Raw genomic sequence first — 26,309 nt, 5'->3', positions numbered from 1 at the left:
TACGTTGTGTGTGTGTAAAATACGTTACATACGTTGTGTGTGTGTGTGGTAAAATACGTACGTTGTGTGTGTAAAATACGTTACATACGTTGTGTGTGTATAAAATACGTTACATACGTTGTGTGTGTGTGTTTAAAATACGTTACATATGTTGTGTGTGTGTGTGTAAAATACGTTACATACGTTGTGTGTGTAAAATACGTTACATACGTTGTGTGTGTGTAAAATACGTTACATACGTTGTGTGTGTGTAAAATACGTTACATACGTTGTGTGTGTGTGTTAAAATACGTTACATACGTTGTGTGTGTGTGTAAAATACGTTACATACGTTGTGTGTGTGTAAAATACGTTACATACGTTGTGTGTGTGTAAAATACGTTACATACGTTGTGTGTGTAAAATACGTTACATACGTTGTGTGTGTGTAAAATACGTTACATACGTTGTGTGTGTAAAATACGTTACATACGTTGTGTGTGTGTAAAATACGTTACATACTTGTTGTGTGTGTGTAAAATACGTTACATCGTTGTGTGTGTGTAAAATACGTTACATACGTTGTGTGTGTGTGTAAAATACGTTACATACGTTGTGTGTGTGTAAAATACGTTACATACGTTGTGTGTGTGTAAAATACGTTACATACGTGTGTGTAAAATACGTTACATACGTTGTGTGTGTGTAAAATACGTTACATACGTTGGTGTGTGTGTGTAAAATACGTTACATACGTTGTGTGTGTAAAATACGTTACATACGTTGTGTGTGTAAAATACGTTACATACGTTGTGTGTGTGTATAAAATACGTTACATACGTGTGTGTGTGTAAAATACGTTACATACGTTGTGTGTGTAAAATACGTTACATACGTTGTGTGTGTGTAAAATACGTTACATACGTTGTGTGTGTATAAAAATACGTTACATACGTTGTGTGTGTGTAAAATACGTTACATACGTTGTGTGTGTGTATAAAATACGTTACATACGTTGTGTGTGTGTAAAATACGTTACATACGTTGTGTGTGTGTAAAATACGTTACATACGTTGTGTGTGTATAAAATACGTTACATACGTTGTGTGTGTGTAAAATACGTTACATACGTTGTGTGTGTGTGTAAAATACGTTACATACTTGTGTGTGTGTAAAAATACGTTACTATACGTTGTTGTGTGTATAAAATACGTTACATACGTTGTGTGTGTATAAAATACGTTACATACTTTGTGTGTGTGTAAAATACGTTACTACTGTTGTGTGTGTAAAATACGTTTACATACGTTGTGTGTGTGTAAAGCATACGTTGTGTGCTTACATACGTGTGTGTGTATATACGTTACATCTTGGTGTGTGTGTATAAAATACGTTACATACGTGTGTACGTGTGTGTGTAAAATACGTTACATACGTTTGTGTGTGTATAAAATGTAAATACGTTGTGTGTGTAATGTAAAATACGTTACATACGTTGTACGTTTGTGTGTAAAATACGTTACATACGTGTTGTGTGTTATACGTTACATACGTGTGTGTGTAAAATACGTTACATACGTTGTTACCATGTTGTATGTGTTAAACGTTACATACGTTGTTGTGTGTTGTAAAATACATTTACTGTATGTGTGTGTGTAAAATACTTGTGGTTGCGCAAAATACGTAAAATACGTTGTGTGTGTGTGTTATACGTTTAATACGTTACATACGTTGTGTGTGTAAAATACGTTACATACGTTTTCTGTGTGTGTGTGTAAAATACGTTACATACGTTGTGTGTCACAGTGTGAAGTTTAGCTGTCAATACATCTATTGACTAGATGTTCACTGAGCTGTGCGCAACATGTTACTTGAAGTCCGCCATCGCTACACTTTACACTTGTAAACAACCTGCCCACGTGCTCCACTCATGTTGACATTAACGATAATGCAGGTGTCGGAAATAAACTTTGAGCAGACAGGGAATGTCATCAGACTTGTTACACATGTGGCACTCAGGACCTAGAGTGTGGTGTGTCATGACAAAGCTAGGGATGGTGTGTGTGGACAAGACTACAAAGTGTGTGCCAAGGCTACACACAGACTACACACAGACTACACACAGACTACACACAGGACTGAGTGCAGCAAGACAAAGACAAGACAACTGCAAAGACAGCGACATCCGGGACACAAGGGAACATGCCACAGGGTGACGGAATAGACGAGCATTACACATGATGACACAAGACACGAGCATTAGATATCATGACGAGCGTTACACATGATGACGACACAAAAGACGAGCGTTACACATGATGACGACACAAAAGACGAGCGTTACACACGATGGCGAGCGTGATAGCATGCTGGTACTCCGGATTGTGACAAAGGTGTGAAGTCTTTCAAGTGACTTTATTATTCACCCACTGATTCAAAACTGCGGCGTGAATTTCTCGTAACGGTTGAGCTACCGCACGTGCATTACAGTTTTCTGCGACTAGAATGCTGTCTGGCTGGCCGGCTGTCTGACTAGTCTGCTGTCCCACCGGTGTGATGTCTGACTGGTGTCCTGTCTGGTCAATCTGTTGTCCAGATCATAGTGACGTAGGCACCCGGTCAGAAGCACGTGACGACGTTCCAGTAGCACGCACGCTGTCGCTTGCCTCTGCTGACGTCACCAGCCAAAGATGAGCCGTCGGTCTCTGACGTCTGTAGCTGCTGCAGCACCGTCAGCAGTAACCCCGCCTCCTGCGCACGGCTCGTCCAATCGTGTGGCGACTGAAAAATAGTAATGTCAACCACGTGACCAGCAAACACCCCGACACACTTAGATGTCGACACCCTGTCACCACTCAGTCAGGTCGTCAGGGTGCAGAGTCCTAGTGTCAGTGGCATTGTCCAGTCGTCAAGACCCCAAAGAGGGGTAGTAGTACTGGGGTACATTCTGGGATGCCAGCTCACACCCGACAATCTCATTGTCGAGCCTCACATTCACAGCTGGGGTCAGAGGTTACTTACAAGATGATGCCAGACACACGACACAAGTGTGGACAGCGGCTTGCGTCCCTTGTGCTCTGCTCTTGGACAAGCATTACGTCAGACACTATGTCAGGGACTGTGTGCGAGACTATGTGAGACACTATGTGAGACACTATGTGAGACACTATGTGTAGGACCCTATGCGAGACACTGTGAGACACTATGTGAGACACTATGTGTAGGACCCTATGCGAGACACTATGTGAGACACTATGTGTAGGACCCTATGCGAGAATGTCGAAAATTATCTGTAAGAAACCCTGCGAACTGTCGTGCCCGCTGCTCACCTACTGCAGTCCTCTCGTTGACGTTTTCGTCAATGATTTCATCTGCCTGCTGACACTTTCTTGTAGACACTGTTCGTCTGTCACATTTTCTGTGCAGCGCACTGAGCTCGCATCCCACAGGGAAGTACACTCTACAAATTCCATTATCATCATCATCATCATCATCATCATCATCATCATCATCATCATCATCATCATCATCATCATCATCGCGGAAGGTAGAAGATCCATTCAGCGGGAGAAGGAAGGCCACACCTTCGCCGTCCCATGTCCTAGAACTAAAGACGGTAAACCACTTCCAGCTATGACATGGACGGACAGGTTGTTAAACTCCGGTGTTCAGTGGGTGATACAATGATCAATAACTGTAGAGTGATCAATGATTGTACAGTGATCGATTACAGTGATCAATGATTGTACAGTGATCGATTACAGTGATCAATGATTGTACAGGGATCGATTACAGTGATCAATGATTGTACAGTGATCGATTACAGTGATCAATGATTGTACAGTGATCGATTACAGTGATCAATGATTGTACAGTGATCGATTACAGTGATCAATGATTGTACAGTGATCGATTACAGTGATCAATGATTGTACAGGATCGATTACAGTGATCATGATTGTACAGTGATCGATTACAGTGATCAATGATTGTACAGGGGATCGATTACAGTGATCAATGATTGTACAGGATCGATTACAGTGATCAATGATTGTACAGTGATCGATTACAGTGATCAATGATTGTAACAGTGATCGATTACAGTGATCAATGATTGTACAGTGATCGATTACAGTGATCAATGATTGTACAGGATCGATTACAGTGATCAATGATTGTACAGTGATCGATTACAGTGATCAATGATTGTACAGGTGATCGATTACAGTGATCAATGATTGTACAGTGATCGATTACAGTGATCAATGATTGTACAGTGATCGATTACAGTGATCAATGATTGTACAGTGATCGATTACAGTGATCAATGATTGTACAGTGATCGATTACAGTGATCAATGATTGTACAGTGATCGATTACAGTGATCAATGATTGTACAGTGATCGATTACAGTGATCAATGATTGTACAGGGATCGATTACAGTGATCAATGATTGTACAGGGATCGATTACAGTGATCAATGATTGTACAGGGATCGATTACAGGGATCAATGATTGTACAGTGATCGATTACAGTGATCAATGATTGTACAGTGATCGATTACAGTGATCAATGATTGTACAGTTATCGATTACACTGGTCAATAACTGTACAATGATCAGTCGGCTCACTTTTCATGGAGCGGAATGCTGGGCCAACCTGAGTCCATCTGCTACTGAGTCACATCCACCCTGGTGGTGGTCTTGATGGCTGGTGATGCTGGCAGTCAGCAGGGTGGCTGGCGGTTCTCCAGTGTCTTTCCACTAACTTTTGTTTGTTGTCGACCGCCCTCGTTGGCTTCCTCAATCAAACACAGGTTTCCTCATTTTTATTCTCCATGTTAATGCTGCCCAGCAGAAGGATTTGTGGTCCATGGACATGCAAAGCACAGCGAGCTGTCTGTGTGTCTGTGTGTGTGTGTGGTCACAATGCTGTTTGTCTGTCTAACCACCCCGACATTAAGGCCCCAGATTACAGAGTCCACCCCGTTTATGTCTCCTCCATGCCCGGTGCATTGTGCTGTAAACCTGGTGCAGTCTCCACCCCGTGGTTTGAGGGGTGGGAGCCCAGCTGCTGAACATTGTTCCCAACCTTTAGCATCCACAGCCGAACAGAAGCTGCTGTCCCTGCAGGCAGTTAACATTTGCAGTTAGACTGGGAGCACCACAGGGAGCCCACTACAGCGGTTAGGACATCCACCCTGACCCCTGGCACACAAGCGGCCTCACAAAGCACGACAACTACCTGCTGTCTCAAGGGTTACTGACTGTCCTCATATTACTGGTTATTTCACTCATTATGTTACTGACTGTCCTCATATTACTGGTTATTTCACTCATTATGTTACTGACTGTCCTCATATTACTGGTTATTCACTCATTATGTTACTGACTGTCCTCATATTACTGGTTATTTCACTCATTATGCTACTGACTGTCCTCATATTACTGGTTATTGACTCTCCTCATATTACTGGTTATTTCACTCATTATTTTACTCATATTACTGGTTATTTCACTCGTTATGTTACTGACTCCCCTCATATTACTGGTTATTTCACTCGTTATGTTACTGACTCCCCTCATATTACTCGTTATTCACTCATTATTTTACTCATATTACTGGTTATTTCACTCATTATTTTACTTACTCTTACTACTTACAGTGAGGTGGTAGACAGCGAGACATAAGAGAACTCTAGATCACGTGGCCACATTTTGTGTACTGATGTCACTTGGGAGGGAAATCATCTGAACGGTTTCGAGTCCCTGTCGATCATCCTTACTCAAAGTAAAACAAATAAAACTGATAATCAGTCAACATCACAAGGCCTGCAGTGAGTTTACTCCGCTGTCAGCAGCTGATGTTGGTGAGTGCATTGAGTTTTGAGACGGATTCCAGAGTACATATGGTGGTCGATCCGTTTTCTTAGCTTGTGCCTTCTGTTGTGTGCCACAGGTTTGGCAAACACTGGGGACCACACGACACCTGTCTGCAGGTAGTGGGCAGTGGCGTGACAACCCTGCACGTAGCGGTGATCATGTGACAACTGTACATAGTGGTAATCACGTGACCCCTGCACATAGTAGACAGTCACGTGACCCCTGCACATAGTAGACAGTCACGTGACCCCTGCACATAGTAGACAGTCACGTGATATGTACAAACAGTGGACAGTGGCGTGGCCACTGTAAAGTCACGTGTCACAGGTGAAGTCACGGTACCCTTACCTCAGCTGCTCGTCTTCTCTGTGTCAGAAGCAATGGCAGCAACTCATCACGTGGCCAGCTGAGGGGCAGTGGGCGTCTCATGGAGATGTCCTTAAAAACATTGACAGTGTTTGACATCACATGACACTGTCTAATGACAAGGTTGACATAGTGACAGTCATTAACTTGGGATGCTATCGCGGCCAGCAATTCCTCCATTTATACTAACACTGTGTTGCACTGACCACATGTCAACTGCTAATGCAATATATAATAACTGCAGACACAAGATGGCTGAATGTGACTGATAGAGGGTGGAATAACTTTTCAGCAAGTGTGACATCGACTAGAGATGGCTTCAATAACGCCTCTAAGACAAACATTTTGACTAATTTGACTAATAATATCTAACTAGTCACAGTCTGACATGTCTCTTAATATAGCTAAGTAGCCTTACTATAGCTGAGCAGCATTAACATAGCTGAGTAGTATTAATGAGCTGAGCAGCACTAACATAGTAGTAGTAACATAGCTGAGCAGCTCTAACATAGCTGAGTAGTATCAATATAGAGGTGAGCAACATTAACATTCCTGAGTAGATTAACATAGCTGAGTAGTATTAATGAGCTGAGCAGCATTAACATAGTAGTATTAACATAGCTGAGTAACACTAACATAGCTGAGTAGTATTAACATAGCTCAGTAGTACTAACATAGCTGAGCAGCATCAACATAGCTGACTAACACTAACATAGCTGAGCAACACTAACATAGTAGTAGTAACATAGCTGAGTAACACTAACATAGCTCAGTAGTACTAACATAGCTGAGCAGCATCAACATAGCTGACTAACACTAACATAGCTGAGCAACACTAACATAGCTCAGTAGTATTAACATAGCTGAGCAGCACTAACATAGCTCAGTAGTACTAACATAGCTCAGTAGTATTAACATAGCTGAGTAGTACTAACATAGCTCAGTAGTATTAACATAGCTGAGCAGCACTAACATAGCTCAGTAGTACTAACATAGCTCAGTAGTATTAACATAGCTGAGCAGCACTAACATAGCTCAGTAGTACTAACATAGCTCAGTAGTATTAACATAGCTGAGTAGTACTAACATAGCTCAGTAGTATTAACATAGCTGAGCAGCACTAACATAGCTCAGTAGTACTAACATAGCTCAGTAGTATTAACATAGCTGAGCAGCACTAACATAGCTGAGCAGCATCAACAACAACAAAGACGACAATCAGCAGAGGCTGATGAGTAGCTCAGTGAGTTCCTTGAGGGCAGAATCCTCACATGAGCTTGCTGTGCTTCTGGAGTCCTTGGGAGGGGGAGTCTTCCATGCCCGCCACTTGAGACCATAGCTAGTCCCCCCACACACACACTCTATCTCCTTCACCTTGGTAACGGCAATGAGTTCAACGGTCCACCTGACGTCAGCAGGCAAACGGCGTTCTCATCTCTTCCTCTCAGTCCTCCTCCTCTCTCTCTATCATTCTGTCTTTTTGTTTTCCATCTCCTCTTCGTGTACACGCACGTGTCAGCACCGAGTGCAGTCCTCACCCACCCCACCCCACCCTACATGCGGGGAGTATTCTGTAGAGCTGTGTGCGCATGCGTGAGTAAACGATAGAGATACAGACAAAGAGAAAGCAGCAGAGGGAGACGACAATTATTGTAACTGGTTAATCCGAGAGCATGGCGGGACTGGCGTTAGAAGACAGATACATCACACACCGACACTAACTCCCACCGCGTGTCACGGTGGGGAGGGGAGGAGAGGGGAGACTAATCCTGCTGAGACTGGCCACCTGGGAGCCGGCCATGTTCCACACACAACTGTCGTCAGTTTATGTTGCACAAGGGGAGATTAGTCTGAGATCCTGGATTAGCTTTCGCTGCACCACCCCCACCCATCCCTGCTGACGATCTTGGACGTGTATCATCTGGTCACGTGACAGATTTATCGTCGACAACCTCCTCACCTGGCGTTTCTTTGCCTGACGTCACGTGACCCCAATCAACACACTTCTCCAATCACGAGGCATGACGTCACGACCGGCAGCAGTCTTGGAGGACATGCAGGTCTCGCCACTGGTTGTCTCCCCCACTGATGCCACATGGGACTGTAGACTCCATCAAAGAGAGAGAACTACAGGCAGGCGCCATGACACGCCGACAGGCAGCATCGACTACAGACATTCAAGCGTCGACAACTCATTTGGGAAGGACAACTCCTTCATATCCAAGGTGCTATGGTAACAGTGAACTTGATAAGGAGCCGACAGTTAGCACACGCTAACCACAGGCCGACAGTTAGCACACACTAACCACAGGCCGACAGTTAGCACACACTAACCACAGGCCGACAGTTAGCACACGCTAACCACAGGCCGACAGTTAGCACACGCTAACCCACAGCGACAGTTAGCACACACTAACCACAGGCCGACAGTTAGCACACACTAACCACAGGCCGACAGTTAGCACACACTAACCACAGGCCGACAGTTAGCACACGCTAACCACAGGCCGACAGTTAGCACACACTAACCACAGGCCGACAGTTAGCACACGCTAACCACAGGCCGACAGTTAACACACACTAACCACAGGCCGACAGTTAGCACACGCTAACCACAGGCCGACAGCTAATACACACTAACCACAGGCCGACAGTTAGCACACACTAACCACAGGCCGACAGTCAGCACACACTAACCACAGGTCGACAGTTAGCACACACTAACCACAGGCCGACAGTTAGCACACACTAACCACAGGCCGACAGCTAACACACACTAACAACAGGCCGACAGTTAGCACACACTAACCACAGGCTGACAGTTAGCACAGACTAATTGCAGGCTGACAGCTAACAAACACTAACAACAGGCCGACAGCTAATACACACTAACCACAGGCTGACAGCTAACACACACTAACCACAGGCCGACAGTTAGCACAGACTAATTACAGGCCGACAGTCAGCACACACTAATTGCAGGCTGACATCTAACACACACTAACAACAGGCCGACAGTTAGCACAGACTAACCACATGCCGACAGCTAACACACACTAACCACAGGCCGACAGCTAACAAACACTAACAACAGGCCGACAGCTAGCACACACTAACCACAGGCCGGCAAGGGGACTCAAGCTAGTTTGTGAAGACACAAGGCGACACTAAGCGGCAAAGGGAGGTCAGCAGGAAAGTCGTGACATGCACCCCCCTCCCCCTGGCCTGTAGCGACTGTAACACCAGTCATTACTCCCATCATCCTTAGCGCTCCCACATTGACCAATGACGTGTAACACTGCCCTCCACATCCCGCCAAGTGCTCATTATAGTCTGGCGACAGCGGAAACGTCTGATGGCAGGCCGGCTGGCCGGTCCATTTGTTGTTGTTGCCAGTAAAGGCAGTAAAAAGCGACTTTTGTTGTTCCTGCTCTGTTGTTGAGGCCCGCCACCCGGGATCATGGCCGCCTCTCACTCAAGTGGTGTCGGGAAGGTACAACACTGGAGGTAGCGGGGACAGGTGCTGTTGTCTAGTCAAGTATTGCTTGTTTGTTTGTTTGTTTGCTTGTTTGTTTGTTTGTTTGTTTGTTTGTTTGTTTGTTTGTGTTTGCTTGCTTGTTTGTTTGTTTGTTTGCTTGTTTGTTTGCCGTGGCGCTAGTCCGGCAACACTGTCTCCATCGTGTGGGGCGACACTAATGACGAAAGGAAGTCGCGCGATGTTTGAGGCACGTGACACGTCTCTGTCTCGCTCTTACTCTCAGTCTCTGAGGCACGTGACACACGTCTCTGTCTCGCTCTTACTCTCAGCCTCTGAGGCACGTGACACGTCTCTGTCTCGCTCTTACTCTCTCAGCCTCTGAGGCACGTGACACACGTCTCTATCTCCTACCTCTCCCCTGTCTTTGTGAGACTCCAACACCAGTCCCACCGACTCCCCGCAGACCCTTGCGGTGCCCAGCAGGAAGCCAGCCTCACTTTGGTGTCACTTAGCCTCACTTTCGCAACCGACTGCCCAAACTGCTGAGCGAATTCGATTGGAAGCGACACGACGAAGCATGGAGGTGGAGGCCCGCAGTCAGATAAGGTTTCACACCGCGCTGCCGCCTCGGGCGAGGGCTAATTTCTGGGCGACATTTGCGGCTTCCTCCGGCTCGTGCCTGCTGCTGCCGGCTTTGAGGTCTGCATGTCGGGTACACCGCTTGTTCTTCGCGCCATCGCGGGCTTCAAGGTGCGACATGAGTACCCGCTGTCACCTGTCACGCCAGTAACCACCCTTTGTCACCTCTAGTCTTGGCTACACCCTTAAGGGGCCTCAAGTCTACACAGTCTATGTCCTCCACTAATCCGATAGCTGGCCTCCATCACGTACCTCCACTAATCCGGTAGCTGGCCTCCATCACGTACCTCCACTAATCCGGTAGCTGGCCTCCATCACGTACCTCCACTAATCCGATAGCTGGCCTCCATCACGTACCTCCACTAATCCGATAACTGATCTACTCCATGTAGCTGCACTAATGTCAGTTAGCGCTGTACTATCCGACAACACGCTAACTGAGTCGTCCTCAGTGTTGCAGTCCTTGAGCAACAGGCAGCTATGCTTGGCACTATGCTATTCACCTGCATTTTGTCTGGGACTCTAGGACTTCCGGTCTGTCTGTCAGCTGCCGTTGACATCTGTCCGTCCTAACGTCTGACCTTTGGTCCCCGCCAAATGCTGCGACACGCGCCATCTCAACGTCACCAAAGTTCCTGTCCACATCAACTACATCAGCCGAGCGTCTCCTGACGACCCTGTGTGTGACTGTGAGCGTGTGTGACGTGTGTGTGTGACTGTGAGCGTGTGTGACTTGGTGTGTGTGTGACTGTGAGCGTGTGTGACTTGGTGTGTGTGTGACTGTGAGCGTGTGTGACTCGGTGTGGTGTGTGTGTGACTTGTGAGCGTGTGTGGACTCGGTGTGTGTGTGACTGTGAGCGTGTGTGACTCGGTGTGTGTGTGACTGTGAGCGTGTGTGTGTGAGCGTGTGTGACTCGGTGTGTGTGACTGCGTGTGTATGTATGTGTATGACTCGGCGTGTGTGACTCGTGTGTGTGTGTGACTGTGAGCGTGTGTGACACGGTTTGTGTGACTCTGCGTGTGATGTATGTGTATGACTCGGCGTGTGTGACTCGGTGAGTGTGTGTGACTGTGAGCGTGTGTGACACGGTTGTGTGTGACTCTGCGTGTGTGTGTGTGAACTCGGCGTGTGTGACTCGGTGTGTGTGTGTGACTGTGAACGTGTGTGACACGGTTTGTGTGACTGTGTGTGATGTGTGACTCGGCGTGTGTGACTCGGTGAGTGTGTGTGTGACTGTGAGCGTGTGTGACTCGTGTGTGTATGACTCGGCGTGTGTGACTCGGTGTGTGTGTGTGACTGTGAACGTGTGTGACACGGTGTGTGTGACTCTGCGTGTGTATGTATGTGTATGACTCGGCGTGTGTGACTCGGGGAGAATCGAGGTGTGTGTGTGACTAGGTGTGCGGTATGTATGTTGGTATCTAGATGTGTATGTACACTCCATGTACACGTTATATAAATACCTGAGCATGTATGCATCTCTGTCTCCTCACACATGCACACTGATATGCTGGGTGGATTGTTGTTGACATGTCTGCTCGCTGTCAGTGTAGACAGACAGACACACACACTGATGTGTTGTTGACATGTCTGCTCGCTGTCAGTGTAGACAGACACACACACTGATGTGTTGTTGACATGTCTGCTCGCTGTCAGTGTAGACAGACACACACACTGATGTGTTGTTGACATGTCTGCTCGCTGTCAGTGTAGACACACACGCACACTGATGTGTTGTTGACATGTCTGCTCACTGTCAGTGTAGACAGACACACACACTGATGTGTTGTTGACATGTCTGCTCGCTGTCAGTGTAGACAGACACACACACACTGATGTGTTGTTGACATGTCTGCTCGCTGTCAGTGTAGACAGACAGACACACACACTGATGTGTTGTTGACATGTCTGCTCGCTGTCAGTGTAGACAGACACACACACACACTGATGTGTTGTTGACATGTCTGCTCGCTGTCAGTGTAGACAGCACACGCACATGATGTGTTGTTGACATGTCTGCTCGCTGTCAGTGTAGACAGACAGACACACACACTGATGTGTTGTTGACATGTCTGCTTGCTGTCAGTGTAGACACACACGCACACTGATGTGTTGTTGACATGTCTGCTCGCTGTCAGTGTAGACAGACAGACACACACACTGATGTGTTGTTGACATGTCTGCTTGCTGTCAGTGTAGACAGACAGACACGCACACTGAGGTGTTGTTGACATGTCTGCTCACTGTCAGTGTAGACAGACGTCCTAAACGCTGCAGCAAGGCCCAGAAGCACCTGAACTTTCACCTCAACCCCGGTTGACCTGTTTCAGTCTTACATGGTAACCTACATAAGTGTCCATCCATTACACATTGTCATCTACATAACATCTGTGTAGTCACTACCTCCCTGCAAGAAACGTAGCTTTCCATAGTCATCCTTGCTGTACCCTGACATAGCGTCGTCATGTGACTTCCCTTATCTACGTGGTCACGTGACTGTACCCTGACGTAACATCGTGTTGTGAATATACCCTGACGTAAAGTCATCATGTGACTGTGCCCTGACGTAACATCGTGTTGTGACTGTACCCTGACGTAAAGTCATCATATGGTGAATACCCTGACGTAAAGTCGTCATGTGACTGTGCCCTTATATACGTAGTCATGTGACTGTACCCTGACATAACATCGTGTTGTGAATATACCCTGACGTAAAGTCATCATGTGACTGTACCCTGACGTAACATCGTGTTGTGACTGCACCCTGACGTAAAGTCATCATGTGACTGTACCCTGACGTAACATCGTGCTGTCACTGTACCCTGACGTAGTCATCATGTGACTGTACCATGAGATAAGTTGGTCTTGTGACACTGTAACCTGTAATGCTGTCATCTTGTAATCCTATCTACCAGCTGTCACTCAGATGTCATCCCGCACTGCTGGTCACGTGTTTGGCGGAATAATCTAAGCTCATCGATCAGCCAGCAGGCGGGCGCCGGGGCTGTGACGCTTCACCACTTCCCGACATGCGCGCGACCGACGAGATCACGTGACGCCCGTACCACCCCCACCCCCTGTACACCCCTCGGGCCCTCTAGAAACACTCCAACAGCCCTCGTCATCGACCCTCCATGCCGCGTGACTGGCCGCAACATCTGACGGCCTGTGAGACTCGCACTTGAGATATCACAGACACGGAGAGATGACACGATGCGCTGCGCAAGAAGTCATATCTGCTGCTGGTAGGGGGACGGGTCGGGGGGGGGAGAGAGAGAGACAGGGTTAGAAGCACGCCATACTTGTTTTGTCGGAGAGAGATCACGTGATGGCGTTTGACTGAAGTGATATCTGCAGTTTGAGAGTGATGGAATGTGCTGACAAGTATTTTACTTTCAGTATCTCACTGCTTTCCTCACTGACTATCTCTGTGGTTTCGCAGTAGCCGCCGTCTAGTCAAGGCGGCGGTTAGCCCTAGCCCTAATCAGGGAGGGGTGTAACCCTAACTCTAATCAAGGGGAGGGTTAACCCTAAACCTACCCCTAGGCTGGTGTTAACTAACTTTAATCATGGAGGGTTAAGCTTAATGCTAATCAAGGTCCGCCTTTGAAGTTGCCGGAGCCCCGAGACCTGCACCACAGCAGCACAGAGGCCGACGAGGAAAGAGAAGAGAAGCCCCACAGCCACGTCCTACAGCTTGCACTGAGCATTACGTCCCCTGCTAGTCGCCACAGCAACAAAGGTGGCGCTTTTGCCGCGTGAGAAGCTTGGGACCAAAGCTCTTATAGTCTGATACTCATCGTCCCATAGTCATACCTCTAATTCATCTCTCATAGTCAAGGTGTCATAGTCTCTAAGCCATAGTGTCATAGTCATCTCTCGAAGTCACGGTCCCTTAGTCATAGTCATCTGTCATAGCCATAGTCATATCTCTTAGTAGCGGCCCGGTGGCGCAACGGTTAACGCCTGTCACCAATACAGTGAAGGTTGGCTGCCCTGAGTTCATTTCTCGTCTCGGGCACGCTGTTCTTTCTCTGCACGTGGCATCTGTTTACAGGGCTGGCTGCTTGCCGTAATATAGCTTAGTTGCTGACACGGCGTAAAACACCAACCCCCCATATCTCGTAGTCGTAGTCTCATAGTCATATCTCGTAGTCATATCTCATAGTCGTATCTCATAGTCATAGTCATAGTCGTATCTCATAGTCATATCTCATAGTCATAGTCTTATAGTCATATCTCATAGTCATATCTCATAGTCATAGTCATAGTCATAGTCTCATAGTCTCATAGTCAGATCTCATAGTCTCATAGTCTCATAGTCATAGTCTCATAGTCATAGTCTCATAGTCATATCTCGTAGTCATAGTCTCATAGTATCTCATAGTCATCTCATAGTCATATCTCATAGTCTCATAGTCATAGTCTCATAGTCATAGTCTCATAGTCATATCTCATAGTCTCATAGTCATATCTCATAGTCATATCTCGTAGTCATAGTCTCATAGTCATATCTCGTAGCGCTGGGTGTGATTTTTCTACCCCAGGTAAGTGACGTTCCCTCTTTTTTGTAGAAAATGACCCCTAACAAAGGTGACCTACGAAGCTATGAACCACAGCTGTGTTGAGTTGGACTTCGGGTATTTTAATTCATTCCGGGTGAACTGCAGTGCTATCGTTTTGCCCGTTGGCACCCGCTGACAGATGGTCCGTCGTGGACATACCCCGCTGGGGATCGAGGTGGATACATAGCCGGCCGAGCATCAGCCATGGGGCGCACCCTTGTCTTCACACCTTGACCTCTTGGATATCATCACCGGTCAACGGTCCTGGGAACATCCGTGACAACGATTCACTGTCTTGGATATAACTGTGTGATGGTGGGTTTGTGGACTTGTGTACCGACAGTGCGTGTGTGTGTGCGTGCGTGTGTGTGTGTGTGTGGACATGGGATCATGTGACTGCTCGTATCACATTACCCGAGCAGCGGAGTGTCTAATGCCGGGGGAATTATTCACTTTGTACGGACGGTGGACAGAGCGATTGTTTTTTTCATTTCATTGCTTTTTTAAAAATCATTAAATGTGTGAAACGTTGGCCGGAGCGTTAGTGTGATAACGGGTAGAGAGCGCCGCGAGTGTAACTACGTGTAGGTGTACCCTCACCTCACACATTCATCACTGCACTCTTCTTACTACACGGTACATAGCCTCATAGTCATAGTGCCATATCATAGTGCTATAGTCATCTCTCATAGTGCTATAGTTATCTCATAGTGCTATAGTCATCTCTTATATTGCCATAGTCATCTCATTCATAGTCTCATAGTCATGTCATAGTCTCGTAGTCATAGTGCCATAGTCATCTCATAGCCTCATAGACATAGTGCCATAGTTATCTCATAGTCTCGTAGCCATGTTATAGTCTCGTAGTCATAGTGCCATAGTCATATCATAGCCTCATACACATAGTCTCATAGTCATCTCTCATAGTCTCGTAGTCATCTCTCCTAGTAGCAGTCCCAGGGTCTCAGAACACGGCGCATTGTATCGTCCCCCGAGGCATCACGTGATGTTGCTATCAATGCGCTGAGCTGCTCCGCGCGGCGATGTCTGGTGGCTCTCACCTGGTGCGAAAGTTCCAGAACATTGCAATGTGCTGACCTTGACTTTGTATGTCTGTGTGTCTGTATGTCTGTATGTCTGCTTTGTGTCTGTGTGTCTGTATGTTTGTGTGTCTGTATGTCTGTATGTTTGTGTGTCTGTGTGTCTGTATGTTTGTATGTCTGTGTGTCTGTATGTCTGTATGTCTGCTGTGTCTGTGTGTCTGTATGTTGTGTGTCTGTAATGTCTGTGTTTTGTATGTCTGTGTGTCTGTATGTTTGTATGTCTGTGTGTCTGTATGTCTGTATGTCTGCTGTGTGTCTGTGTGTCTGTATGTCTGTGTGTCTGTGTGTCTGTGTGTCTGTATGTCTGTGTGTCTGTATGTTTGTGTGTCTGTATGTCTGTATGTCTGTGTGTGTCTGTGTGTCTGTATGTTTGTGTGTCTGTATGTCTGTATGTCTGTATGTTTGTGTGTCTGTATGTTTGTATGTCTGTATGTTTGTGTGTCTGTATGTTTGTATGTCTGTATGTTTGTGTCTGTATGTCTGCATGTTTGCGTGTCTGTATGTCTGTATGTTTGTGTGTCTGTATGTCTGTAGGTTTGTGTGTCTGTATGTCTGTACGTCTGTGTGTCTATATGTCTGTATGTTTGTGTGTCTGTGTGTCTGTACGTCTGTGTGTCTGTATGTCTTTGTGTCTGTGTGTCTGTACGTCTGTGTGTCTGTGTGTCTGTTTTTACGTCTGTGTGTCTGTATGTTTGTGTGTTTGTGTCTGTATGTCTGTGTGTTTGTGTGTCTATATGTCTGTGTGTCTGTGTGTCTGTACGTCTGTGTCTGTATGTCTGTGTGTCTATATGTCTGTGTGTCTGTGTGTCTGTACGTCTCCCGAGCATTCTCGAAGCTGATGTCTGTGAAAGTGACATGTCATTTACACTCGTCTTTACAGGTAGAGCTGTTGTACCACTCACGTCGTTGGCACTTGTCTCTCACGACAAACTATTGTATTATTCAGCATTCCCTCTCAGCACCTGGTGCCTGCACCATCCCGACACCCACGTGTCCCATCAGGCAGCGCGTGCTGTCACATCTGTCATGGCGTCTATTCTGCGCCCACACCACCTTCCGCCCTCCATCTCGAAGACTCTAGCGCCACCTAGCGTCCTGGCAACACTGACACCTTCACCACAGAGCACCATGTAGCACCCTGAGGTCAGTGAGTGACTGCCACCACACGTGTCAGTACTGACAGCGTCTGTACACACTGACACGTGTCACTTTGTTGATGGATGATCTCTGTGGAGGTTGGCGCAGTCGTCATCTCTCAGTACCTCTAGCTCCCTGCCCTCCCTCTCTCCCTCTCCTCCCTCTCTCCCCTTGCCCTAGACTACAGCGACTTCAGTCATCACGAGAAATGTTCCCTGAGGGACTGCAGTCCTCCCTCTCTGCTCCTCCATCATCATCGTCACCATCGTTATTGTTGACTAGCTGGTGATCATCAGAAAGTCATCGGGGCAGAGGTGTGTGCGCTCAGTGCATGAAGACAAATAAGTAGAGACTACATCTGTTGTGTGGAGACACGAAGGCCGGTCACGTGACTGGGGGTGTAACCACGTGACCATGAGACATCGCTGAACTCACGACAACAAACTTCCAACACGGACGAGACAAACCGCTCGTAACATCACTCGTGGCCGTGCTAGTTCTCTCCCCTCGCTCATCACATCACTCGTGGTTGTGCTAGTTCTCTCCCCTCGCTCATCACATCACTCGTGGTGGTCAGACCCATCCCCTGGCCTTCCTGATAAAATGGCGCCGCTTCACGTGGTTTTGTACTCTGTACACCACGAATAATGTCGGTCGGCCAGCGAGTCAGTGTGTGAACATAATGATCAAAGATTAGAAGAGATTGTCTTACAAGATGACAACAACAAGAAGTGACACTCTAACATGATGACAAAGAAAGAAGTGACATGTTTTCATGTGGACGCTTACAGACACAAGCTGCTGTGTTTATTTACATCTAAAACAAACGTTTGTGGGTCACGTGTAAGTTTCACACCGGTGTTTGTGTTTTCTTGCTGATTTGTTGGCTGACACACTGTTCAGGTGTGAGCATGTAAAGTGAACATCAAGGTGTGCGTAGCGGCTGGCGACTGTAGGAGAGAAGAGGCTGGCTGTTGATTGGTTCACAGTCCAGTGACGTCATTTCTAGGTCAACGTCAACGTGACTAAACTGCCTGACGTAGGTGGTGTGGACCGTTTGTGGGCTTCTCTGTCCTACATGACAGTCCATGGTGTGGGCCGACCGTGCGGCACCATACAGCTAGGACACCGTGCGATGACACCTTGTGACAGAACCTTCTTGGGACAATGACACCTTATGACAGAACCTTCTTGGGACAACGACACCTTGTGACAGAACCTTCTTGGGACAACGACACCTTGTGACAGAACCTTCTTGGGACAGTGACACCTTGGACAGAACCTTCTTGGGACAACGACACCTTGTGACAGAACCTTCTTGGGACAACGACACCTTATGACAGAACCTTCTTGGGATAGTGACACCTTGGGACAGAACCTTCTTGGTACAGTGACACCTTACGGAAACGTGTGACAATTGTGACACAATGTGAACGTGACATCTCGTGTAAGAAAAATCGTGTGTAGTGACATATTGTGACGGAAGTGTCATGTGACACAGGATTTGGAAATATAGGGATATTTATATGTGTGTGTGTAAACTAGTAACACATTGCAGGTCAGGTAGAATGTAGTGTCCAGACACGAACAGGTGTTTGTCATTGTCATGTAGTGTCCAGACTAAGAAACGCAACAGGGCGATTGTCATGTATGTAGTCATTAGTGTCGTCCAGACTAACAAACAGGTAGATTGTCATGTAGTGTCCAGACTAACGAACAGGTAGATTGTCAAAGCCTCTTGCTATGGTCTGGTTGCTGAAACAAAAAGCCAAAAAACTCACCTTTGTGTTCAGGTGCATCTGTAGGTGATGCGCTCGTGACTGCGACAAGGGCAAGTGCACCACACTCAGCACCAGGAGCACCAGCCCCACCCTGACGTCGGCCATGTCTGACGCCCACCTTGAGCACTGTCCACTCTTGACAAAAGTCCACAACCGCCCCTCAAACGCTCAGTGTGGTCGCCAGTGACTTCTCTCTCGCTACGTGGCCCACGTCACACCACGTAACACTACGTCACACCACGTCACACTACGTCACACCGCCGTGGACTCCCCCTGGTGTCGCGGGTGCTGTGGAGAAGCGGAAGTGACGAATGCAGGGTGTGGTGTATGTAGATATGTGGGTAGGTGGGGTGTAGAACTTGGGCCGAGCTACTTGTGGCGACTTGTCCCCGACACCGAGCTGGCGCGTGCCTCTCTCCTCACACAAATCGCTTGCGGCACGCGGACGGCAAAAGTGCCGCGACAGTTCCGCCGTCAGAACGCTTCTTGTGACAAGAGAGTGGCTGGCTGCTGGCTGGCTGGCTGGCTGGCTGGTCAGGTATGGGGAGGATGGAGACTAGAGTGGATGCTCGTTGTCCATGTCGTCTGCAGAGCAACAACATCAACAACGTGGTCGTCGTCGTCGTGCTTTTCCCACCTGACTTCGTTAAGGACAGAGGCGACAAGCGGCGGCGGTTTATATGGCGGCGACCACCGCCAGCTACAACAATGCCGGACGGGTAGGGTTGGGGGTGGAGACACCCGGCGGGTGCGGACAGACGGACCGTCAATAACGGGGAACGGAGGGTAGAGTGGTGTGGGATGGTCATCCCAACCATTGGTGGAGACGATCGCATCGGCGTGGGTGTCGGGTGGGAGAGAGGCGAGGGTGGAGTTGGTGTTTAATAGGTGAGCGGGTAGGGGGAGGCGAGGGTCGAAATGGTGTTTTAGAGGTGAGGGAGTGGGTCGACATCGCTTTACCTCCATCAGATGGGGTTTCAAGGTCAGCTTACAAAAAAACAAAAAAAAAACTATTTGCCAAAGGTAGTCTCAGGCCGTTTTGTTATCAGCTCCACCCCTGAAAACAGTGGGTGGTAGGGAAGGGGGTTGACCCAGGGGAAGGGCTTAGAGACTGGTGGAGTGGTCGGTCCTTACCGCCGCTTGCTTAGACTGAGGGTAGCCTGGGTGTTAACCTGACAAGACTGAGGGTAGCCTGGGTGTTAACCTGACAAGACTGAGGGTAGCCTGGGTGTTAACCTGACAAGACTGAGGGTAGCCTGGGTGTTAACTTGACAAGACTGAGGGTAGCCTGAGAGAAGTTAGTCACAGTCACTTGCTGGAGTTGCTGGGACATCCTCACCTGACGGTGAACACAAACATCGGCAGCAAAGTGATTTTCGGAAAACGACAGTTACTCCACAAAATGAAGAGAATAAAGAGGGTTTATTACAGAGAAGATAAAGTTTTAGTCAACAAACACTGCAGTGTGAAATGAAGAAGATAAAGTCCACTTTATTACAACAATTGCTGCAGAACAAAATGGAGGGAGATAGAGTGTACTTTACTGAAACAAAAGTATTTTAGTGTACAAGAATGGAGAATTGTTTCACTAAGACCCTGTAACCTCCAGTAAAAAGAGGGCAAAGGGTGTGGCTACATGAACCCAAAAGTGTAGAATAACGGTGGCAGTGTGTAGTAACACCAGACCTTAGTGTAAACTATGGGTGACACAGTGTGTCTTATTGTAATAAGTGTTGTAAAGTAAATTGGGGGACAGAGTGTTTTAATTTATTACCTGTGGTGTCAGAATAATGTGACAAAACCTTTGTCTGTCACCCACGAGTGAACTTAGGCTGTGTTGTGTCTTATTGACACAAGTTGTGTACAACAGGAGGCTGTGTCGTATTGACACAAGTTGTGTACAACAGGAGGCTGTGTCGTATTGACACAAGTTGTGTACAACAGGAAGCTGTGTCGTATTGACACAAGTTGTGGACAACAGGAAGCTGTGTCGTATTGACACAAGCTGTGTACAACAGGAAGCTGTGTCGTATTGACACAAGTTGTGTACAACAACAGAAGCTGTGTCGTATTGACACAAGCTGTGTACAACAGGAAGCTGTGTCGTATTGACACAAGTTGTGTACAACAACAGGAAGCTGTGTCGTATTGACACAAGCTGTGTACAACAGGAAGCTGTGTCGTATTGACACAAGTTGTGTACAACAACAGGAAGCTGTGTCGTATTGACACAAGTTGTGTACAACAGGAAGCTGTGTCGTATTGACACAAGTTGTGTACAACAACAGGAAGCTGTGTCGTATTGACACAAGTTGTGTACAACAACAGGAAGCGTGTCGTATGACACACACAACAAAGCTGTGTGTTACAACAGAGAAAGCTGTGTCGTATTTGACACAAGTTGTGTACAACAACAGGAAGCTGTGTCGTATTGACACAAGTTGTGTACAACAACAGAAAGCTGTGTTGTATTGACACAAGTTGTGTACAACAACAGGAAGCTGTGTTGTATTGACACAAGTTGTGTACAACAGGAAACTGTGTCGTATTGACACAAGTTGTGGACAACGGAAGGTAAGGCTGTGACTCGCTGCCACTACCAGTCCATGTAGTCCACCAAGTGAGCCTGTAACACTAACACTGACGTCTTCACGTGTTACGCTGTAACGTTGCCTGTCACAGGGACCCACAGGGGAGGGGGTCATGTCTGTCCTCTTGTCAATAACTTCCTCTTTGTCACAGCAGAAGACAAAGCCAGCCATACCCTCCAGTTAATTACTGCCGCCTTTTGCAGCTAATGGTATTAATTAATTTGTCAGATAATGACATTTATTAATTTGCCCGATAATGGCATTTATTAATTTGCCGGCCCTTTCTTTGATCTGCCATTCGAAGCGCGCCTTTGAATTTTTGCTTCATCTGAAGAGTGGCTCAGCGTGACGTCGGTAGAGTAGCACGTGACCCTCTCTCTCCCTCACTAGGTGAGCCAGCTGACGTAAAACTGTGCCACGTCACTGCCCAACTAGACGACAGCCAGCTGACGTAAAACTGTGCCACGTCACTGCCCAACTAGACGACAGCCAGCTGACGTAAAACTGTGCCACGTCACTGCCCAACTAGACGGCAGCCAGCTGACGTAAAACTGTGCCACGTCACTGCCCAACTAGACGACAGCCAGCTGACGTAAAACTGTGCCACGTCACTGCCTAGCTACCCAGCCTGTACCAAATCATGGGTCACATGGGCTCCATCCGGGCTGAGATGTGGGGCCCCTGGGGAGACTAGGGTGGGAACCCATGCGGGATATAGAAGCGGTACCCTCAAGGGACCCGCTTGCCACCCGTCGTCTCCCGTACGAGCCCCCGCTGGCCGCATCCAGCCACTGACCTAATCTCACTGCTCTACCACCACTACCACACGCGGACACACCACGCACCACACTTTCAACACCTTTTCAAAATCTCATCGTTTCCCCATCGTCAGTGGCACGCCGTGACACTGGATGTTGGTAAACACTACAATGAGCTTTGTTTGTTTGTTTGTTTGTTTGTTTGTTGTTTGTTTGTTTGTGTTTTATGCCGTGTCAGCAAGGAGGGCTATATCACGCCAAAGTACAATGAGCAGGCCAGACACGTCATCATTAGTTATTTACAACAAACGTACACGTTAAACAGTTTCAACTCTTGACAACACGTTCACAAGACAGCGTCATGCTACGGCGAGTTATGTTTCCAGCGGAAGTAGCATGTGCGAGGGCAAAGGTCAGCTACAGCTATGTTGAGACGTTATATAACGTCTTGAGATCACGTACTCACTACTCGATATCACTCCAAGGTGTTTACAAGACATACACGGTCAGGACATTCATGAGTCAGAGGTTCATGTAACATGTTCAGCCCTCCACCATGTTCCACCATGTTTACAACGACGTTCACGTGAGAATGAATGTTTTGTGCCTCACGTCTTGTTCCTAGCGCAGTGATTGCAAGACGTATGACAAGAAAACAAGAAGAATGCCTGACGTACATCAACGTATCAGACGTTTACAACGTACCTGACGTACACAACATACATGACGTTTACAACGTACCTGACGTACACAACATACATGACGTACACAACATACCTGACGTACACAACGTACCTGACGTACAGAACGTACCTGACGTACACAGCGTACCTGACGTACACAACATACCTGACGTTCACAACGTACCTGACGTTTACAACGTACATGACGTTCACAACATACCTGACGTACACAACATACCTGACGTACAGAACGTACCTGACGTACACAACATACATGACGTACACAACATACCTGACGTACAGAACGTACCTGACGTACACAACATACATGACGTTCACAACGTACCTGACGTACACAACGTACCTGACGTACACAACGTACTCAAGACAGCAGCCAAAAGCTGCCAGAGATGTTGATTTGCCAACCGCCAGGGGAGGGCCAACGCGCGTGCCTGTAGGTGGCGCTGCTTGTTTGCTAGAGGCAGGGGGGGGGGAGCTGGCGAGTTTGGAGTGGGACGGACCGTTGTCACTACACACCCGTGGGGGGGGGAGTGGGTGGGTGGTGGGGGAACCGTTGCTCTTCAGTGAACTTGGAAGGACAATGAAGTCCGAGACACGGTCCACCTTGGGTGTGACAGCTGGGCCACGGACTTGTCCACCGACTGGCGGATTCCTCCTTCGTCTCTCACCACCGCCAGCTGGTCAACGAGGGAAGGTGGAAGTAGAAACAAACTCCAGCAGGTGATCACAGGTACTGGGTGCTTGCATCCCCTGACACCTGGCCCTCGCTACATCATCACCTGACACCTGACCCTCGCTACATCATCACCTGACACCTGACCCTCGCTACATCATCACCTGACCCTCGCTACATCATCACCTGACACCTGACCCTCGCTACATCATGCCTTACAATTTGTCTAATTATATCCTAATCATGTCTTACATTATCCTGTATCTATGGCCGCCGTCACTTCCGCCTGAGCCTGTAAGGATACAAACACTGGTATCGTACCGGGGCTTTACAAACATCACCAGGTGATGATCCCTCGGCTAACAGTCATCCAGTCAGAAAATGTTTCTTCTGTCTTGCGCTTCATTCTCTTCCTCTCTTCTCTCGTTTCCTTCCTCTTGTCAGGACCAATTACTGCGGCCCGTTGTGTACACACTGGCGACAGTGTGGGGCCTGTGACGTGGGGCCTGTGACGTGGGGAGCAGCAGCCACGGCCACGAGCTGCTACAGAAGCTGACGTCACAAGGGGGCTACGCAAGCTGCAGGCGAGGGCAAGAAAAGCCTCTCAACGGCCCTCGTCGGGCAGAAGAGGGAGGAGGGGGAGACGACTATTCCTTGATGGTGTGGCTGGCTGGATGGATGGACAGGCTTTTACCCCACTCCAGCCCCAACTCCAGTATTACAAGCACGAACATCAAAGTGCCGTACACCCCACCATGCTCTTTCTTGACAATTTGTACCCGGATTGTCACCCTGCTCACAACAACAAACGCTGCAGTTCACACTTTCACTCGTATTGTCACCTTGCTTCAGAACGTGTTGACGTCCTTTTATTCTGACAACCGTGATGAACATCAGCAGTAAGTCACCACACAGTGCGTGACACAAACATAGACTGTCTCCACACGGTGCGTGACACAAACATAGACTGTCACCACACAGTACGTGACACAAACATAGACTGTCACCACACAGTACGTGACACAAACATAGACTGATGAGTCACCACACAGTGTGTGACACAACTATAGACTGATAAGTCACCATACAGTACGTGACACAACTATAGACTGATAAGTCAACACAGTGCGTGACACAACTATAGACTGATAAGTCTCCACACAGTGTGTGACACAACTATAGACTGATAAGTCACCATACAGTACGTGACACAACTATAGACTGATAAGTCACCACACAGTGTGTGACACAACTATAGACTGATAAGTCAACACAGTGTGTGACACAACTATAGACTGATAAGTCTCCACACAGTGTGTGACACAACTAGACTGATAAGTCACCATACAGTACGTGACACAAACATAGACTGATAAGTCACCACACAGTGTGTGACACAACTATAGACTGATAAGTACTTTGTGCACGTGGCGCTGCCTGATGACGTGCCTCGTATGTGTACGAAGGTGAGTAAAGCCCTCGTCATCTGCCACGGTAGGTAATAAGCTGGTCACCATTGGTTACACACGAGTGTGGGCTGAAGGTTAGACACCAATGGTCGCAATGAGAGTCATTGCCATGGGCAACATTAAAACCTAAAGGACAAAGGTCTTGTTTCCAAGATTATAAAGGTGTGTGCACACCCCGAAGACGTCTTTGTACTCCTGGAGCCGCAGTTATACCGCAGTGGTGAGGTCGTCCTGGCATCAAGACACCAAGTAGCGGCCTCGTCAGCAGGGGGCGGGATTCTGTGACAATGTTACAACTTTGGAAACAAACTGCCTTTCTGCGAGTTCCCGCTTTGTCCCTGTAAAACGTCTTACTCTTGCTTCATAACTATGGCCCCAGCTGCTGGACTAAATGTTGGGGAGAGCGAGTCTCGAACCAGCAACCTTTGGTTCAACAGACACATGGACTAACCGCTAGGCCATGGTCCATGCTACTGTCTTTCCTCACACGGACATGCCATAGATGTCACCGAGAATGAGTTTCGGCACAAGACAAGTGGTGTGTGTGATATTTGATCATATCTCACATTGGTGTCCATCTGTCACCAGCTCCAGTCCTGCTGGCGCCGTGGTCAACGCCTATGACATGACACCAACAGACACAGGCCGCGACACTCACCATTATCAGACACCATACCTCACCATTATCAGACACCATACCTCATCATTATCAGACACCATATCACCATTATCAGACACCCATAACCTCATCATTATCAACACCCCATACCTCACCATTATCAGACACCATACCTCACTCAATTATCAGAACACCATACCTCCTCTCATTATCAGACACCATACCTCACCATTATCAGACACCATACCTCACCATTATCAGACACCATACCTCACCATTATCAGACACCATACCTCACCATTATCAGACACCATACCTCACCATTATCAGACACCATACCTCACCATTATCAGACACCATACCTCACCATTATCAGACACCATACCTCATCATTATCAGACACCATACCTCACCATACCCCACCACGACAGTGAGACCATCAGACACCGGACGTCGCCGCCCTGCTCACCCACGTGTCGCCAGCAGCCGGTGTGTGTTTCTCACAATCTTCTGCAGACTGAGAGGATTTGCTGCGACAATGTAATAGCGAAAACCTTGTCT

At 47.6% G+C, this 26,309-nt stretch overlaps 1 protein-coding gene across 1 annotated transcript; it reads right to left on the bottom strand.

The window, feature by feature from the left end:
- Positions 1 to 2,394: 2,394 nt before the first annotated feature.
- LOC112557244 lies at positions 2,395 to 20,073 on the bottom strand. The gene is made up of 3 exons (XM_025226986.1): positions 18,935 to 20,073; positions 6,213 to 6,302; positions 2,395 to 2,760 (listed from the first exon to the last, which is right to left on the bottom strand). The coding sequence occupies exons 1-3, from the start codon at positions 19,037 to 19,039 to the stop codon at positions 2,599 to 2,601; spliced, it is 357 nt and encodes a 118-aa protein (XP_025082771.1). The 5' UTR covers positions 19,040 to 20,073; the 3' UTR covers positions 2,395 to 2,598.
- Positions 20,074 to 26,309: the final 6,236 nt, after the last annotated feature.

Source organism: Pomacea canaliculata, linkage group LG2, assembly GCF_003073045.1.
Source record: "Pomacea canaliculata isolate SZHN2017 linkage group LG2, ASM307304v1, whole genome shotgun sequence".
Taxonomy (NCBI): Eukaryota; Metazoa; Mollusca; class Gastropoda; order Architaenioglossa; family Ampullariidae; genus Pomacea; species Pomacea canaliculata.
This window is presented reverse-complemented; position numbering and strand designations above follow the sequence as displayed.